General features: G+C 35.7%; 1 protein-coding gene across 11 annotated transcripts in view; it reads left to right on the forward strand.

Moving 5' to 3' along the window:
* Window positions 1–19310, forward strand: part of LOC149794377 (transcription factor 12-like) — a 205701-nt gene that overhangs the window by 23013 nt on the left and 163378 nt on the right. For 8 of the 11 annotated variants that reach the window (XM_089968559.1, XM_089968557.1, XM_089968553.1 and 5 more), the window contains exons 3-4: window positions 1504–1530; window positions 19009–19092. The exons of 1 other annotated variant lie outside the window; for it this stretch is intronic. In XM_089968559.1, the coding sequence (XP_089824685.1) occupies window positions 1504–1530; window positions 19009–19092 (111 nt within the window). The remainder of the gene's footprint in view (window positions 1–1503; window positions 1531–19008; window positions 19093–19310) is intronic. 2 more of the 11 variants (XM_089968556.1, XM_089968561.1) reach the window with 2 other exon arrangements.

The following is a 19310-nucleotide window of genomic DNA, read 5'->3' on the forward strand; positions in this document are numbered from 1 at the left end:
TTGAGACAGCAGATTTTAGTGGTGAGACTCCAACATTTTTCAAGGAAGCAATCCTGGACTGCAACATTCAAAATTTTGTGGAGAACCCTTAATATTGCTGCAGCTCTCAAATTCCAAGCAATAAAACTTGATCCCTCCACTATCAGCCATGATGTATGCATGATGACCACTGATTCCGGTCTGTGAACAGCTTGAAAGAATTGAGGTAAACACTGGAAACTTGGATTTTCCGTAATCCATGATGTGTGTACTGTATGTAGTTCATTCAGTATACGGTCTAAATTGAACTGTTTGCATTTGATATCTGTACAGTGTATTTGGTCAGCAAATTTCAGTGATAGTAATTTTGCTCTAACAAATTCTGGGGTCCTGACTGGTCTAAAGTACTCATCGTTATGGGTTGCTGCCATCTCAACTTTGCATGTGTTTGAGTCTTGTGCTCGGCCAATGTTGCTATACGAGAAAGCTTGCCAGCAGCGTCCTGTGGGTTGATGGTTCTTTCTGGTGTTTTCCTGGGTCCTTTCCTCCACCATTATATTGGTGCCATGTATAGCCTATTTTGTGCTGGAAAATGGTGTTAAACCCCATAACAACAACATCACACACCATCCAACAAATGAGTTTGGCTGTCAGTCCTGTGACAATAATTAGGACATTCATTGTTTTTTTTCTTCTTCAAAATGTCAGTTTTGATTAGGTAAGAATTATGGGTACAATTAATTTCTCGATATTATGCCAATTCAGTTGTAGTTTGATTCAGAGCTAATGAAAACTAAAGCCAGATAGTGCAGTTTATGGTACTAGGAGAAATGAAGAACATACAATTATTTTAGAAAAACATGAACTTTACAATGCTTCTGAAAATCGATTTCTAGATATTCTGATCCTAACCTTACTTGCAATTGTCACATTATAAGCATAACATGATACATTCTTGTAGATGTGTTATGTCAAAAATGGCATGGTGTCCTGTCTTCCATGGAAAATAGTTTACATTGCATTGTATGGGGCTTAGTATGTACTTTTCATCCATGTGTGTGTGTGTATATATATATATATGTATTCATGGGTGGATTATAGCTATGTCTAATTAACCTATCACCATATGTCAAACTTTTACATTTGCTGATATCTGTAGACTGATGACCAATGCTTCTGTTTGTAAAGAGTATTTGGCAGTCACTGTCATGCAGAAATCTTGTGCATGATTAGCTGACAACCACATTATATCTTACAATTCAAATGGTCTTAATGTGCAACTTTTCCAATTCTTCTCATGAACTTTTCACTACCATATAAATATTAATACAGATTCATATGAAAATAACTGTAAACCACCCCCACCCCTACTTTGATATTATATGACATTGAGTGTGAATAAGTAGGCGTACATCTTTTTGCTCTGGTGATAGGTCAGTTACACTATTAGTTGAGAAAGACAGTCCCCTGTCACAATCCTTATTTTTGTTGCACAATGCATGATTAATTTTTTTGTGTTTTCAGTTTGCTGACCATGCTTTTAATTATAAGGTTAGTACAGTTGTGATGTTTGAATATTAAAACACTAACAGCTTGTTTTTGTTTTTCTGCTCTGAATTAACTGAACTTCTTTTATACCAGTTAATGCCTTTAGTCTTTAGTGTACATACTTTTATTCTTTATTTAGTCACATTGTGCATGACCCTGATATTGTCATCCTGTTATGGGCAGCCATAAAATGTATTCTGTTCCATAGATGATAAAAATGTTTGTTTTTTATTTTACCTCGAAAAACGCGTTTTTTTACGTTTTTTATTTTTTTGCGTTTTTTATATGACTTCATTCACACGAAAAAGCGAAACCGTATGCAGTGCAAGAGAGTGCGAGATGTAGTGTTTGTGCATGCCTAAAGGAAAAGCTGGACAATATAAATTATATGGAGGAAACCATAGAGTGGTCAGATGGTGATAACGACATTGAGTGAAAAAAATTCAATGTTATCTGGACTACGGTTTAAAACTTTTGACATTTTTTTATATTTGTATCACTGAAACTTTAAAACTTGTATGTAGTGTGTAAATAAGTAAAATATTGATTTTTGTGTTGCCTAAAAACTACTGGAACGTTTTTTTTTTAATTTATTGAGAAAAAATGCTTTTTTTTACGTTTTTTATTTTAATTTTAACGTTTTTAACATCTGTGTTCTGTTCTGATACAAAAGCAAGGCAGGTTCAATATCAAAACTACATTTGTCTCAAACCAGATCCATTTTACCCAAGTTATCCGAGCGATGACACTTCACTGAAATTCTTTGTAATAAGGCAGATTCAGCTACATTCATCACAAAGGGGATTCAGGATCATATACATGTTATATTAGAGGCAGTGATTTACTGAGATTCTTTATAGTGATGCAGGTTCACTATCATAAGTGCAATTAGCCTTGATGGGATTCAAGACCATGCATGTCTTACATGAGAGATAGTGCTGTACTGGGACTCTTGCATTCATCTGAAATGACCATATGCATGTCATGTGAGGGTCAGGTCTGTACTTAAATGCATTATAGTGAGGGATCCCTTTATTAACAGTACTCTATGTCATAATCTGCATGTAAAACCTGTCACTATCTGTATTTAATCATTTCTGAATATTCATAATCTTTTCTACAATGAACAGTTTTGGTTTAGGAATTTTCATTTGTGTCAGAAAAACCTGTTAAATGACTAGAAGAATTATGTTGGTTGTTGTTTACCTTTACAGACTTGTGAACCCTCCCATTTTTTGTTGTTATTGTTGTTGCAGGAGACATCTGAAATTAGAATGTTCATCCCATAATTCCACCTTTTTGTATTTTTTCTCTTGGATAAAATTAGAAGTAAACAAAATATAAAACTTATTTCCAAGCTTCTTATAGCTTGGAGTTTCCATGCCTGACTTGTGAAAGTGATTCATATACATCATTTTGCAAGATGTGTGAATCAAGTTTCAGTGTTGCCTGAAATAACTGAATTCAACCTTACAATTTTTCAGAATCTCCCATGATGAGTATCATTGGGGTTGGCAGGTCTGCCTTGACTTGAAAATAGCATTTGGTTTAGTAGATCACGTACTTCTTATCTGAAAATTAAATGCCATAATTTTGGTTACTACATCATAAAATAGATAATTGTAATGTCAGTAGCTGGTACTGGAAAGTAACATTTCTATTGGTCAGAATATTACCACGTGATCAAAACGAATTGCGTTCATTTCTGTATGAACTGTAAGGAGAACTACTTTTCCACTTCTATAAATAGAGTCACGTGTACAGCATAAGATAAACACCGCCAGTTAAGGCAGACATGAAGCAAGCATTAAAGAAAAACAACATTCTAACAAACAAACAAAAAATAATTGAAAAAATTGGCTTCCATTGGTTGAAGGACTGGTATTATGATGACCTTATTGCGATCAAGCTGGACATCCCAAGTGCTATAAATAGCTACGTAACAGAAAGACCACAAACATGTATTACTATGCTCAATTAAGATTTCTGTTTTTTAATGATGCAAACAAAATAACATAACAAATAATTAAAATTTCAATTATAAGAGTTTAACTTTTTTCCGGAGTTCATCGTGGTATAAACTGTCAGTTGCCGACTCACACAGCTTACATAACGCCCTTTGGGCGTTATTTGCCGTGTGAGTTGGCAACTGACAGTTTATACCACGATGAACTCAGAAAAAACAACATTAAACTCTTACTTAATTTCATATATTCAACACAGAAGGTAGCGCATGTTTAGATAGCACTGTGTCATCTTCTGCAGTTACGGTAGGTATTCCACAGGGGCCGGTATTGGGTCCATTGTTTTTTATTTAAACATCTTTATTATTGATTTGATGTATATAGTCAGCGACTTGTAGATTTTTGCCTTAACAAGGAAGCTGCTCTAGACATACATATAAACCTTTTGATTCACTTTTTGTAACCCTGTTTAAAAATTTAAGTTCAACGGGTATTGACAAAAGAACTGATTACAGTATAACCTTTTTAGTTCTAAGACCTGTATTTACAGTATATACTTGTTTAGCCAGACACAATCAAGTTTTACATTCTTGTCTTTAGAAGCTGGAGATATATTCCTACCAAAACATAAAATAGCAACATCTGAAGAACTTGATATGTTCAGGGTTGTTGATTGGAATGGATTGCCTTTTAATGTTAAACAATCAAATTCACTTGTTGCTTTAAAAAATAAATGCTTTGACAACATCTTAAATAAAAAAAAACAAGTATTCTTTTTCTACTTTTGTTAAATAATGTAATAACCAGGGTGCTGAATAGATGCATACCTTTCAGTTTTGATGCTTGGAATTAAATGTGACCCATTTCAGATGCTTGGAAGTTCATGCCTGTTTGTTTTTATGATGCACATTGATTTGTGTTGGCGCATCAGTCCTAATTGCTTTAAATTTGCCTCAGACAGAATTTACTGGCTGAACTAAATTACCAGCCAATGATATCACACCTATGCAAAATCAGTATGAACTGGGCTGAGCTAACATATCACTAATGTCGTGATTAAGTTGGCAAAGCAGAATCAAGGATATATTGCTTGGAGAACATCTTTGACATTTATGATAATAAGAGGAAGTGGGATTGGATTAACTTTTGATAAATTACAGGCTTTTGTAAGTTTGCCTATCAAATTATAATCAGACAAAGCTAGAATATATGGAAGCTTGTGATGCTAGTTGTTACTATGGACAAACTTTGTGTTTTCTTTTGAGTGAATAATTTGCTTCAATCTGCATAGCTCTGATAAATTCAGGTTTTTTAAAAATATATATCATTCATTAAGAACTTGCTGGGCATTACCCTGAGTGGTTTATTTCATGTTTTGGGATTACTCAAGACTATAACGAGCTGAAATACTTACTATAGATATATCTGCAAACTGTTTAATCACAAGGTCCATCAGTTGAAAACTTTGATGCAGAGAGGGTTGTTGCTGAATTTGTAAAGAGTGGTAATAGGGGGATTAAATTAACATGTTGACAGATGACTTCAGACTTCATTATACTGTATAATCAATACATTAAGAATCTGGTCTCTCAATGCATGTGGTCCCTCATAGCAGTGGTCTTTCAAGAAAGGGTTTCCTGTATTATTACTATTGTTGCCTCTGAAAGATGCTACATGGACTGTACAGTGTTGTCCTTAATGGGACATTGCTGCTTGTTTGAGGTGAAATATGTACAAGAAATAAAGGGATCTCAAATGTCTTACTTGAGCAGGTATTCTACTGTGGAGTTGTTCACTACGTCAAATGCTTTGTCTACAGCTCCATTGTTTTTCAAGTCTTGGGTCTGACAATATTAAAAGTTGTTTGCATCACATCACATATTAGTTTGGTTTGCTGTTTTGTGATATAGCAAAGCAGGTAGATTATTTAGTACCAGGGCAGTTCGAGTCAAGTGCCCACTGTCCACCATGAAAGCTGATCCAAGCTGATCTTATGGCAGAATGTGAACCCACACACATACAGTTGTGAGACTGGTACTTGAACAGTTCAGCTATTGCAGCTCAGGCCTCCTTAGTCACCTCTTAACACATTAACCCCTGAGCCAAACAGCTAGGCAGTCCCCTGAAGCATACTTGCAGAGATCACCTAGAGCAGTGTTAGCCTTTCCAGTGCCTGTATCCCTGAGACTAGCTGACAGCAATTGGATTGCAGATTTTTATAGAGGGGGCTACTTGCAATAAAATTGTTATTATTTTATTTGTATTCATTTAATTCAGCTGAAATTTGGCACGGCAGTTCTCAATAAACTTACATACATAATGGTATAAGTTTCATGCTACATGCAGACATAAAACTAATGCATGATGGTGAAAACAAATGATGTACTTGCCAATTTGCTTATCTTGCCGTGAATAATCCATAAAATCCATTATGAATTCACAAAGAATTATTAACACCATCAACACATGAAATAATTATATTTTATGTACACAAAAATTCCACTTGTCGTCTCTTGTGAACTCAACATCCTGTGAATACTGTACACAAATGGGCATATTTTACTTGCTCTTTACTTACCTTTCTTCCTAAAAACTCTCACTGAAATTTTTAAAACTAATAAAACACTTAACAAACCTTGAACTATGAACACTCATGTTAACAGCGTATATTTCCCAAACATTTATTTAACGATTATTCAAAAGAAAAAGAAGCTCCACGAAATCAAATGCATTTGCATCAGGGTCTAAATCCGTTGCTGGTCCTTGGTATAGCCTCTTGTCAATATGTGTTTTATCATTTATGATCATCGGTCAGCTCTACTTTCATTTTCTTCTTCTTCTTGAACATTCTCATTTTCGTCACTACCGCTGTTATTTTCAGTAGCTTTTTCGATGTCACTATCAATCTTGTCTGATTAAAATCCAGAAAATTCTCCATCAGAATCCGTCAAGTAAAAGTCTGCTCCTAGAGGCCGATTCTCATCAATTTGCATCAGTTTAAAATCGAAATATTTTCACTAAATCAACTGATATCGAAGTGAAAAAATTTCCCGCTGTTCAGCAATGTGCGCTCTATCTGTGTAAGCTAAAATTTGATTGGTTAAACTGCCTGCATTAGTAGGAAATGGCTTTAAATCAACCAATGGTTTGCGCCGCGTTAACTCGTCATGCGGGAGAAAGGCCTTGCTAAACACTGCCTCTTAAACTCGGCGCTCGGGAGACAAGCTATGCAAACTCAGCCACTTTAGCGAGGCTTGCGGGAGATCAGGGGTGTAAAGTACGACGAGTATACTCGTCACCAGGGGTTAATGTGTTAAGACATGTAGGAGAGTTGCATAGGGCCAATGCAACATCACTGAAGCTGTAGGGGATGACATCACAGAGGAGTCATAGTAAATCAATTGATTTTGTACTCTGAAAAATTTTTTGGAGCCAAGATAAATATTGAGCATCACACTTGATTCAGTTTTGTCAGGAAATTGCTGTTTTGAAAGTTGATCTTGTCTTCTCAAGTTCTCAGATCAATGCAAACTCAATAAGATCATGTACATACAATATTTGATTTTACATATGTAATTCAAGTGCTCTCCACATTTTCATATTGTGCAACATACACACATAAATGAGCACAAGTTTATATTTTAGTAATAATCAATGTATCAGGGTGATTGAAACTGTATTTGAATGTAGACAAAAATGGATAGAGCTCCAGTACATCTAGCAGCTGAAATAGATGAATAATTTGATTCTGATGATTCATTTTACATGTACAGAATTGCTGACTGCAGGGCACCTTGCTGAATACCCACAGCTGTTGCCACTGTCATAGATCCATTATAAAGAGTGTAGAAGTTTTATTGATGGAAACGTTTCACTGCATTAGCTTTAATCAATACACGAACTTGTTAGGGTATGGGATCATCTGTATTAGCTTTTCCATTTTCATTGCTCAGTTAATCAATAATCATTTTGTTCCACTAAAACTTGGGAGTAAGGTGTACATTAGGACTTTTGAAGGAGTTGAAAAGTTTCTGTATCATAGATTATGATGATTGTTTCTTCATTGATTTTTTTCAGCCATTTTCATTGGCAATCTTATTTTCATTGATCAAGAATAAAGAAGAAAACTCTTTAAAAAATGCCAATTTAAGGACAATATAACATTTCTTAAGACTCAGTAGGTTTTGACACTTTGCCCTCAACTGTGAATGTGAGTAAGAAGTCAAGAACCATTTGAGTATCAAACTTACATCAAGAACCTGTGCTTTTGTATTTTTTTTTAATGTGTAAGAAGTGTAGGCAAGAACTTTACCATATGTTGATTCTGTTGAGGACAGGGATGAGAGACTCATGCAACTCACTTGGGAATTTTTTTCATAATATGTGTGTGTGTGTGTGTATATATATATATATATATATATATATATATATATATATATATATATATAGATATATGTCCAGATTTGTATTGCAATTGTGTATTATCGCTCTTTTTTATCCTCACACCTGTATGATACATTTTTTAAGTACATTGTTGTACCTGTAGAAGAAATGATCATACATCATAATAAAATAGGGACCCCCAGGATGAATATGTCTGTACATCATTTTTAATTGCCAAGCAACCAGTACTTTTAGCAGCTCGAGGGGGGTCCTGGCTTGGGACATAATCATACATTATGTAAGTACCACAAAGTCTGACATGATTTATTTACTGTACCTATGATTGTCAGGATGGATGAACTGAATGTTTTTGGTCATGGTGGTAAATGTTAACTGCATAAACAAAGCTTTTTTGGGGGGTGTAAACATTTTTTTGTTTTCAAAAATGTTGAAAGTTGTAATGGAAATTGGCCCTCTGGGTAACCAGAGCAGGGTGCTCAAATTATTTTGCTATAATTCTGTAATTGAGTGTTGGGTGATTGGTAAGAAGTCACACTAATTCACATTTGTCAGCTGCTCATTATCTGAATAAGTAATCACAGTCAATAATACCTCAAACTGAACCCTTAAAGAAACACCACTGATGAATCTTTGAACTGGCATAATGAATGCCTATGATGTTGCAGTATGCTATTTCATTGGTCAGTTTAAGAAATAGACATTGTCTGCAGAACATGTAACAGTTGTTTCTATAGGCACACTTAAGCTAAATCAATATGGTAGGTTTTGAGCATCATAGCAATCAAAGTTGTTATTGCATGGCTAAACAAAATTTAACATGGAAAGTTGACAGTTACCTCACAAGTTAAATACAGGGTTGATGCTATTAGATCATTGAGAAGCACTATCTTGGGACATTTTTCTGGTCAGGATTGGCACAGTTACTGGAAAGCTGGCAGGCAACAAACCATCATCCACAAACGGAAATTGTTCAGTTATCGTTTTTTAATCTCACATAGATTAAATAAGTGTATAAACCTGTATGACATTTTCCATTAGCTGGACTGATGACAAGTTACAAGTATTATATGCAGTTGGGACTAACTTGTCTCTGTTCTGTTGATCATTTTATTGGAGATCTCAGATGAATTACTGGGTAGATTAGTAACACATTTTCCACTAGCAGGGCTGAATATAATTTTATGAGTAATACTTTTATCTTACAATTTGGACTTGTTTATTCCCATGAAGTTTCAGTAACCAATCACAGTGCAACAAATAATCTTAGGTTTTCTGTAGAGATTACTACTTAAGGTTTATTTCCTCAAAGACTTGTCAAGTCACACACATGTATCACATGAATAAAATATATACTAATTGAAAGGAAATTCATTGATTGTTTAATTGTTTAGTTGCTGAAGAAGTTGATGTATTCTTAAAGGATACAAAGTTATTTCTTGGTTCACAATTGTATGTGAAAATAACATTTAGGCTGTATTTGCGTTTTTTGCATAATCCCAAATTTGATGATCAGGTGGGGTTGTTCAACAGCATGAACAATAATATTTTGACAAAGTCATTAAAACTTTTAACTATTGTGCACCCCTTCCCATGACCATATTCTTGTGAGCCATCCCAACAGTTTGTTAGAAGCGATGGAGTTTTATCCTGGAAGATGTTTCTACAAAACTATTTCATAAAAGTGCATAAAAAAACACAAATATAGGGTATTTATTTATAAATGCCAATGTTTGGTCCTGTTGTTTATTGTTTTACAGGACATCAACACAAGTAGCTTGTATAGTGCTGAGTCAATTGCCCCAGGACATGCCATGGTAGCTGACCTGGGTTGATCTGATGGCGGGATTTTAATCAGTACCCTTTTGGTTGCGTGTTCTGCATGCTTACCACTGAGCCACCATGATTTTCATTAATTAGTCATCTTTTACAACATATCAGGCCAATTCTGTGAACCTGGATTGGATGGGTGGGTGGGGTAATGATGTGAAATCACATCATAATTGGCTGTCATTTTTCAAGAACTGATACTAAATGCAATATTGTAGGCAGCAGTGACAAAGTAACATGCATTATAATAGGATCCATTACCAAAGCCTGATTATAATGGGGGCAATGCTTTGGGTGGGTGGGGTGGCTGGGTGGGACCATTGTATTGATATCCTAAACATTTATTGTGGGTTCTCTATTTCAGTTTAGACCTACCAACCTTTCTTACATAGTTATAGCATGCATTTATGACACTGTCTGTTAATTAAGTTCATATCTGATTTTAATCTTTTGTTACAAGTACCTCTGTATGCCCTTCTTTAAATTCAGTATGAACTTTTGTATTTTTTCCATTAAAAAGTACTTGCTTGTGATTTACTTTACTGTTTGTGCAACTGTGTGAATGTATTATGTGTATAAAATATGTAATGAATAGATTTGAACATGGAAGATTAGTTCTGTTTTAGTATCTTTAAGATAAGTATTATTTTTTATTATTGTGTGATGAAAAGAATGCAACAAAAAATTTAATTTGTAAATCTGTATGCTGTACATAAAAATCTGGGCTTCCGTTATATTTTTCTTGCCTGTTAATAGGCAAAGGCTGTTATAGGAGGAGAGGCTAATTAAAAAAAATAATTGGTTAGTTTTAATGCCATTTGTCTTACTATATCACTCTTGATTTTTCTTATGCATTAAACTAATATACTTGTTGGGTTAACAAGTCATTCTTGTGTTTTAGCATTACTTTTTCCAGAAGTTTAGGTTGAGATATCCATTATGATAGACTTTTTTCCCAAGGGGGTGCAGATATATTTATTGTTTTGCTTCTATTAAATCTGTTTGGCATATATACAGGCCTATTTGTATTTTTCTTAAATAAATCTGTGCTTGACATATACAGGTCTTTGCTTACTTCTGATAAATCTTTGCTTGGCATATACAGGTCTTTGCTTACTTCTGATAAATCTTTGCTTGGCATATACAGGTCTTTGCTTCTAATAAATGTGTGCTTGGCATATATAAAGGCCTATTTTTACTTCTAAACAAATGTCTGCTTGCCATGCACTAGCCTAATGTTACTTCAGATAAATCTGTGCTTGACAGGCTTATATTTTACTTCTGCCATTTAAATCTGTCCTTGGCATATACAGGTCTAAAAATATGAATATATTGCTATCATTTATGTATATTTTATACTGTCAGCTTTGTTTGCTTCTCCATTTAGGGATGAGTGATCTTAACACATTAACCCCTGGCGACGAGTTTACATGGCAGGAGGTAGTAGCCTACTGCCGAGCTCTGTAGCGCCAAGGTCATGTATGAAACACTAAAATGGGTGGTATTATTGAAAGGTAGACAGATGTAGCTCTACAATGATACCAAATAATCTGGAAGTTCTAGTTGCACTACAAAATATAGAGGGAAAACCCTCATTTTTGGACCTAATTTTGGTCTCAGATCTAAGGCATACCGGTATGAACTGCAAACAGACAGATGAACCTTTGCAAAAGGTAGGATAAGATGGACATTTGGAATAAAGAATGGTCTCGATACAAAAATAATGGGTCAGTTGAGCAAAAGAAAAAGAAAGAAAAGAACTCCATCTACTCTTCTGCTCATGCGCGAGCCAAATAGCCAATGAAAAGTGATGTTTCTAACACAACCAGGCATTAGGTTATTGGAAAATCACCTGGAAGTTGATGTATTAGGATGTATTCAGAAATAGCTTTCAAAATGTGTTTCCTACTCGAATTTCAGGTGAAAACGACAAAAACCTCCAGGGGTTAATGTGTTAAACAAAAAATTTTTTGATTTGGTGTTTAAAGGCACAGGAATAGCAGTAGGTTATTTAGTGCCCTGGCAGTTAGAGTCAAGTGTTTTGTTAGAGGACATGCAACAATACCTGAACCCCCTGCTTGCTGATCAGACGGGGTAAAGGAGTAAGGATTTTTTACATTCAGTTGTAAGTGCTCAATTATAGTGTAATAAAATCTTTTGTTTAATCAGAAACTTACAAAGTATTGTTTTTGGAATGAAGACAAGAGCTTAACTTAAAGTAGAAACCACCTCCCTGCATGTCACACTGATTGGTATTTGGTACTTGGTCATACAAGATCAGATTTGACCCATGTCAAATTCTTACCTATTTAAGTGTATCATAATTTATTGTCTGTTCATAGGAGTAGAAACTCAATATATAGGGTATGTTAATTAGGCCTAGTTGCACCTGGCAGGTGAGAGACTAGGTTAAGTGGAAACTTTCTTGAGCAGTTTAGCATGGGTGAAAGTGAAGATGATTTTAAAGTTGGACTTTGTAAATGGAGAAATTTATATTTGAATTAAATCTTACTGCCAGTCAGAACTTGAATAAGAGCCATTGTTCCTTTCATATCAGCTTTAAAGGAAGAACCTTTTGCAGGGGAAACGTTTATAAGATATTTAAGAATGGGGGGGGGGGCAAAAATAACAATTACATGGCATTTAGCCTTCAAATAAATCAAGAGAACCCATGTGGGGGCAGGTAGAATGCAGCAATGTTGAAACAAACCAACAAAAGACTGGCAGAGAGACAATACATGGGGAAAATGTCATCTGTAACAAGATGAGTTGCACTGAAGTTGCATTATGTTGGATTTTGTGCTGCACACTTTTGTAATGTCTGTTAATTGCAATGAGGGTTTGGCACAACTGCAAAAATGTTGCAATTGCAGGTTATAAAAGTGCATTATGCACAGAGTACATGATCATTTCAAAAGCAAATTAAGATACAATCAGTTCATGGTCATGTTCTTCAGTGGTAAATATCAAGGCAGATACTTGCATGTAAGTAAAATCCATTTGTGTGTGCATCAATATATATAATTCCACATCATACAATCTAACCATCTAGTCTCCCATGATAATCATTACAGGATTGGAATCTGTATTTTATGTTACTTTGCCTTATTTATCCTCTTTCCATTAATTTTTATGGAATTTCTATTAAAACAAGAAGTATAACATGTTCATTTTAAAAAAAGTTCAATTGTTCTGACAGATGATGGATCTAGATATCTAATTTTACTTTGGAGCACAATTTCAAATGTTAAAGAAGGCTTTGACAGATTTCTGCATCAGGTTTCATCAACATATATGTTGATTATCATTTTCAATTATTCAATAATATAGTCCATGTTTAAATTCTTTATAACTTGTGATCAAGATGTTATTCTTTAGTCTTATAGTTCATATTAGAATAATTGAATTGGTGTCAGAAGTTGTCTAGACACCTGCTAATAGTTCTTGGATGGCATTCTGCAAATGTAGCTTCCAGGCAGCAACTTCAGTAGCTGCAGGTGAAGGAGTTTTGGAATGTAAATTATTAGTAGCACCTGGTCTTCCAAGTTGCTGCCTTATGTACTGTGTATTGGTTGGAAATTACTGCAGATGAATGAAGCGACATCTTTGCAATGTTCAGTAGAAAAACAGACATTTGTTTACATGGGTTGTTTATCCTGTATATGAATTCTTATACATGTCCGCAATTTTGGCAGTGCATAAGGTTCCATGCCTGTTACCATTGCCCATTCTGCATGATAGCTTTAGTTCTAATGCACTTATCTCCAGCAGACTTTGTGGATAGCGTACATTTGGGGCAAGGAAGAATTCTGTCAGTTTCACCAAAAGATTTCTTATGCTATATAGTTCGTTTTAAATGATCATAGTGCCAATCTGACATAATGGATGGTCATATCAACATAAGGTTTACACTATTGGACTTCTTATGTCTGTTTGGTCTTAAATAAAAATGGTGTCAATTTGATGTCCAATATGGTCACCACAGCATCCCTCCAAAAAATCTTTTGATCACTGCTTCTCCTGAATGAATGATTATATCATTCTGGTGTTTCCATTTAAGACTTCTTGTAATATTTGTCGATCTTCAGTTAAAATTGTGATGATCTAATGTCAACATATGGCCACCTTGAAAATCTTGTTTTAGCTACTTTTTAAAGGAAAAGTCCTTTTGATGTAGGGTTTTCTGAGGCAAGACAGAGAGAAGGACTTGAAATGATCAGCATGCACTAGATATCCACACAGATTGTGAGGCAAGATATTGAGTAAGGACTTGAAATGATCAGACTAGATATCCACACAGATTGTGAGGCAAGATATAGAGTAAGGACTTGAAATGATCAGCATATACTAGATATCCACACAGATTGTGAGGCAAGATATAGAGTAAGGACTTGAAATGATCAGCATGTACTAGATATCCACACAGATTGTGAAGCAAGATATAGAGTAAGGACTTGAAATGATCAGCATGTATTAGATATCCACGCAGACTGTGAGGCAAGATATAGAACTTGAAATCTGGTTTCCAACCTTTATTGGCTGTGACCCTAAACAATAGTTTTTGTGACCCTGTTTCCACATTTTGATAAGTTTTCTGCCCCACCCCCAAAAATTCTGGCAACTCTCCATAACCTCCTCACAACCCTGATTTGGATTGCAACCTGGGATTGGGAAATACTGCTTTAAATGATTAGACTTGCAGGATAGGGGTACTTGTCTAAATCCCAGTTCTCAATAAGTTTGCTGAAGAAATGAAAACCATTGCTGAATTTTGCAATAAACAGATTATTGTTGTTAGAGGATAAAAGGTCAACAACAAAAAAAGTCAAAGACACTATCAGGAGCATTTGGTGCCATCAGCATCAACAGAAAACAGGCTAATTAATTTTTATGAACCTCGCACTATACAGTATCCCACTTAACAGTATCTTAGTTTGGAAGATATGGAGCTTGATTGCATATAACTCGTCCTGTCTCCAATGACAGAAATAAAGAACGTTGAAACCTTTGTGAAGAGAATGTTCCATGTAAATCCAGTTAACAAAATTAAAAGCTGCAACGATAGAGAGTAGCCTGTCCATGAATATTTAGACACCGAAGAAGATGGTTGGTTGGTTTTATGGTGTTTGTACAGCATTTTTTTGCACATGATAGGCTATACATGGTGGCCAGTATATTTGATGGTGCAAGAACCAGGGAACACAGCAGGAAGAACCACCAACCCATGGGCAAGCTTTCTCACTTAGCCATGTTGGTCAGTCTGTACAGACAGAGAGTACTCATCCACTTTTTGGGCCCCTGATGAAATTGAAGATGGAACTCAACCTGGATATGGTGATTTACAAGATATCATTAAACAACAAAAATTGTTTTTATCTGTCATAAGAATGCTAAGGAGACCAGTTTAGATATGTACTAGAAATATATGTTGCCAGTGGTTCTTCCACCCATTAATTTATGATATTTGACCTGTCTTGATGTTACTGAATTGTTTTCATACAAAATTTACCACCCCTCCCTTCCAAGAATGGGCACAGAAACAATGGTACCATTTCCTTGAGTAAGTTTCTTTTCATTGGAAAGTGTATTTTTATGTAGGAGCTTCTGGATGCTTTGCCTAGTGGGTCCCCACCTAGGGTCCCATCCCATACACCCTTTTTATGTCTGCCATCCATAAATTTCTTCTTTGGACAAATGATATGGATGTGCTGTAAAATATGGACGATGATGCAGATACTATAGAAATTTTGAAACAGTTTGCAAAATATGCATTCAGCGGCATAGGAAGACATTTCATAAGAAAACATTCTATTGTCAGCATAGTGAGTGATCTTGGGTCTACATGGGCCTCTTGTTTTTAGCTTGAAATGAGTATAATTTCCAGAGGCACATATGTGATTCATTTTATTCTGTGCAATGTGTGCTAGATAGAGAAAACAATTACGTACTCCTTTAACAGCTTCAGTAGACATAAAATAAAAATAAATTAAGATGAAAGTATTTATTATATGCACTAATCAGGGTGTAAACCTGCTGTTATGCATACAGTGAATGTTATTACCCCCCCCCCCAACAGCCACCCCACCACCAGTCCTTGCTCAAGGTTTAGCAATATGTGCCGGCATTGCTAGAAAGCACCTGTGGTCAATACCAGGTAGATGTGCATAAATCTGCGTTTCAAAAGGTCACCCGTGCTTCTACGTATGACTGATAGTTAGTATACTGTTGTGCCTGTGGGCACATGTTTTAGGTCGGCACCTGTCCCAGCTCTGCTAAAACGGTTCCAACACGTTGGTAGTTGGTAGGAGAATTAAGCTTGCCATATATACACAATGCAAGACGTTTGCATTTACATGCAAGATATACTTGTATAGTCTGTGTTTTCTTTTAGTATAATAAAGTGAATGATGATTTTAAATCATTATTAAGATCCACATCTACCTGATCCATGTTCAACTGTAGATTTCTGGCAAGCATGTACACAGTTTGGATGTACTGGTTAGTGTGCAGGCAGTTGGCTATTGGGTACCATATGGTGAGATACTACTGTGGTTTATATTCCCTTGCTTCCTCTGGCACACATCTTCAGCACATGTGTACATCAGCAGCCATCAGTTATGTGGAGGGAGGTAAAGATGGAGGAGAGAAGCTGATATAGGCTGCAGGTGCTATAGACTGCATTGCTGTTATCAGATTCAGCTGTGTACAACAAGTTGGTAGTAATAGTGTACAGATCAGACTGCTGGAATCTGGGACACAGCACTGCCATATGGCTACTATAGATCTAAGCAGGCTGCGCCACATGTGTATGTGCTCTAGAGAGCAAGATGTAGCTCACAATCTGATTGGCTCATATTGTAGCAGGTTTACTGGTCCATGGTGTCCTCAGCACAAGGTTCAAATGGAGGCAAAGGCTGAGTGGTACCTTGTCTCCCCATGCATGCAGTGCCTAGGCAAGATGAAATTACTGAATTTGAAGGGCCTCAGTTTTCATTATTGTTATTTTTGCTATCTTGCTTTGTTTCCTTAATTACCAGCATTAAACTTTCTGCATCTATTTGCACGTGCAATCTTGAAGATTTGAAACTTGTAGTTAGTCTTTTAGAGGACCATTATTTGGGCACTTTAAAAATTGGGTCATAGTGGCACCACTTGGCCTGTTGTTGCTCAAGTGAAGTGAATGGGTTTATGGGTTTGCTGCATTGATGCACATGAAATGAATTTTTTTGTTGGTGTGTCATTTTTAGAATGTTAAACGGCTAACCATTTATATTTTGTGGGGTCTTTTGAAGAAAAAAAAATTCTTGACCTTTGGTTCAGAATAATTTATTTTTGTCAGATAAGTTAATGTTTTTAAATTTTTTTCTGCCACAACTCTGAGAACAAACATTTTCAACCCAGGCTATTGTTTGGATTAGATGTTTTGCTGCTACCCCCCTTTTTTGTATAAAGAAGTTGGTCCCAGATAGTTGGAGCCTTGTACGATCAGATCAGGTCAGGCTGATATATAGAACATTGTACATGACAGTGTGCACCCCATATGATTTGTATATGCTGCTTCAGAAACTGATAAAGTGTTTGGAATACTAAGTCCATTTTGACTTCGATAATTTGCTTGATCATCTTGTCATTTTTATAAAGATAAGTTTTAGGTCACTCGGATCCAATCACAGCTAAATGTGAAATCTAATTTAATTATTGCATTAGTTAGAGATCAAAAAGTCTCCATACACAGCTCTTTACCCAACTTTGTTAGCAAGTCAAAGGTGTGCCTGGAGAATGTAATGAGCAATCTGATTGGATCAGTTTCTTGATGCTGTATCCAGAGAGGCAAGTGACACTTTATTCTCTTTGAAAACCACATGTGAACACGACACTGTTCATTGTGAAACAAGATCAATGACCCTTGGCTAGAAAAGATGACGTCTACCAGGCTTGAAAGGTTTGGGGCTCAGGTATGGACAATAAAGGTCGGATATAACTAAGCTTTCATTCTTTTAATAATCAGAATTGGGTTAGAATACTGACTTGCTTAAGGATGATAAATCATAACATTTTTGTAAGGGTGTGTGAGATGACGTTTGTATTAGCTGAGGTACTTTATATTCTATCTATTGGTCCATTTGGGATCAACTAATCTGGCTACACATTAACCATGACACTGTGTTCGAAGGTGCAGACTTGAATGATAAGAAATAAACATGCTGCCAGTGTTTTAACTCTTTTTGAAGACACTTGATCAGCTATTGGTATCAGTCCAGCCACGGTATTTTTAATTCTGAGTAACTGTCACATAATATTAACTAAGGATAACAATAACATGGACGATTTCAGTTTTGCTAATCTGCTGACATTTTGGTACAAGATTCATGTCAGCCTGTCTTGGATTACTCTGACAATTTTCAGTCAGATTTGAGAAAGCAGTAGCAAGTGTGTTACATGGAATAATCCTTTGTGTTGAAAAAGAAAGCCTTGTGTGCTTTTCTGCCTTAAATAGAAATTTATCTATCTCTCTGTCTCCTGGTTTGGTCCGTTTTGATCATACTTTGGAAAGTAAATTGGTTTTGGTTTTTTGGGGTCTTATGCCCTTCACAGCACATTATAGGCATTACATGGCATCCATTGTGTCTCGTGGAGGAAGACCCCAAGAAGAAACACTGATCTGCATGAAGCTACTGGCAAGCTCTCTCAAATATCCACATTTGTCAAGCTGAAATGTGGTCAGAGCTGAGATGTGAAAGTGATCTGTAATGGTGAATGCCTTAGACCACTCGTCCACCCATAGAGCCTTATGGGAAGTAGAACAAGTAAAAAGAATATTTTGATCACATGCAATTGTATACATTTAAATTTGTGGATCTCAGATCACACTTAGGTAAACATGCATACAGTGAAAAAGTCCACACAAATGAGATAAAACCATGAGTAACAAGGGTCATGCAGTGCATTTCCTACAGTTGCCTGCATCAGTTTGGAAGCTGATCCTTTCACTTTTTTTCACACTAGCATGATGTTGGTTTTTTGTTTTATCTTGTCAGGTGAAATTTGTTTGGTAGGTTGAATAGGATAGATCTCTGACATGAGAAAACAACCTTTGCATTTAAGAGATCACAAGTTGTTTGCATACAGTATAATTTTACCATTTGTGATACAACCTGAAGGCATTAGTTAATGAATTTATTATTAATACACCATTATTGTTTTTGTTGTTATTATTATTATTATTATTATTTGCTGGAGATACTTGAAATTATACTTTTTATGTGCAAGTCATTTTCATTCCCAGCTTTCTACATCTGGACCAGGATGCTGCTTGGGGGTGGGGATGAGGGTGGGGATTGAACACCAAGCCACTTCAAGTGGGAAAATTGTGAGTAAGACTTAAGGAAAAAATTGCTTTAGACATTTCTGTGGGAGGTGGGGAATGAACTGCGAGTTACTTAAAATGTACGTTTATACTGGGGTGTGGTGGTGGTGGTTGGGTTGTGAGAAGTGAGAAGGCAATTTTTTCAATTGTATGCACGTGACTTGTGAATGACACATTGCCAATTAATTTGGTTATTTTAATTTTTCCAGGAGATATAAAAT

This window comes from Sinohyriopsis cumingii, chromosome 8, assembly GCF_028554795.1.
Source record: "Sinohyriopsis cumingii isolate HCF-2022 chromosome 8, ASM2855479v2, whole genome shotgun sequence".
In the NCBI taxonomy this organism is placed as follows: Eukaryota; Metazoa; Mollusca; class Bivalvia; order Unionida; family Unionidae; genus Sinohyriopsis; species Sinohyriopsis cumingii.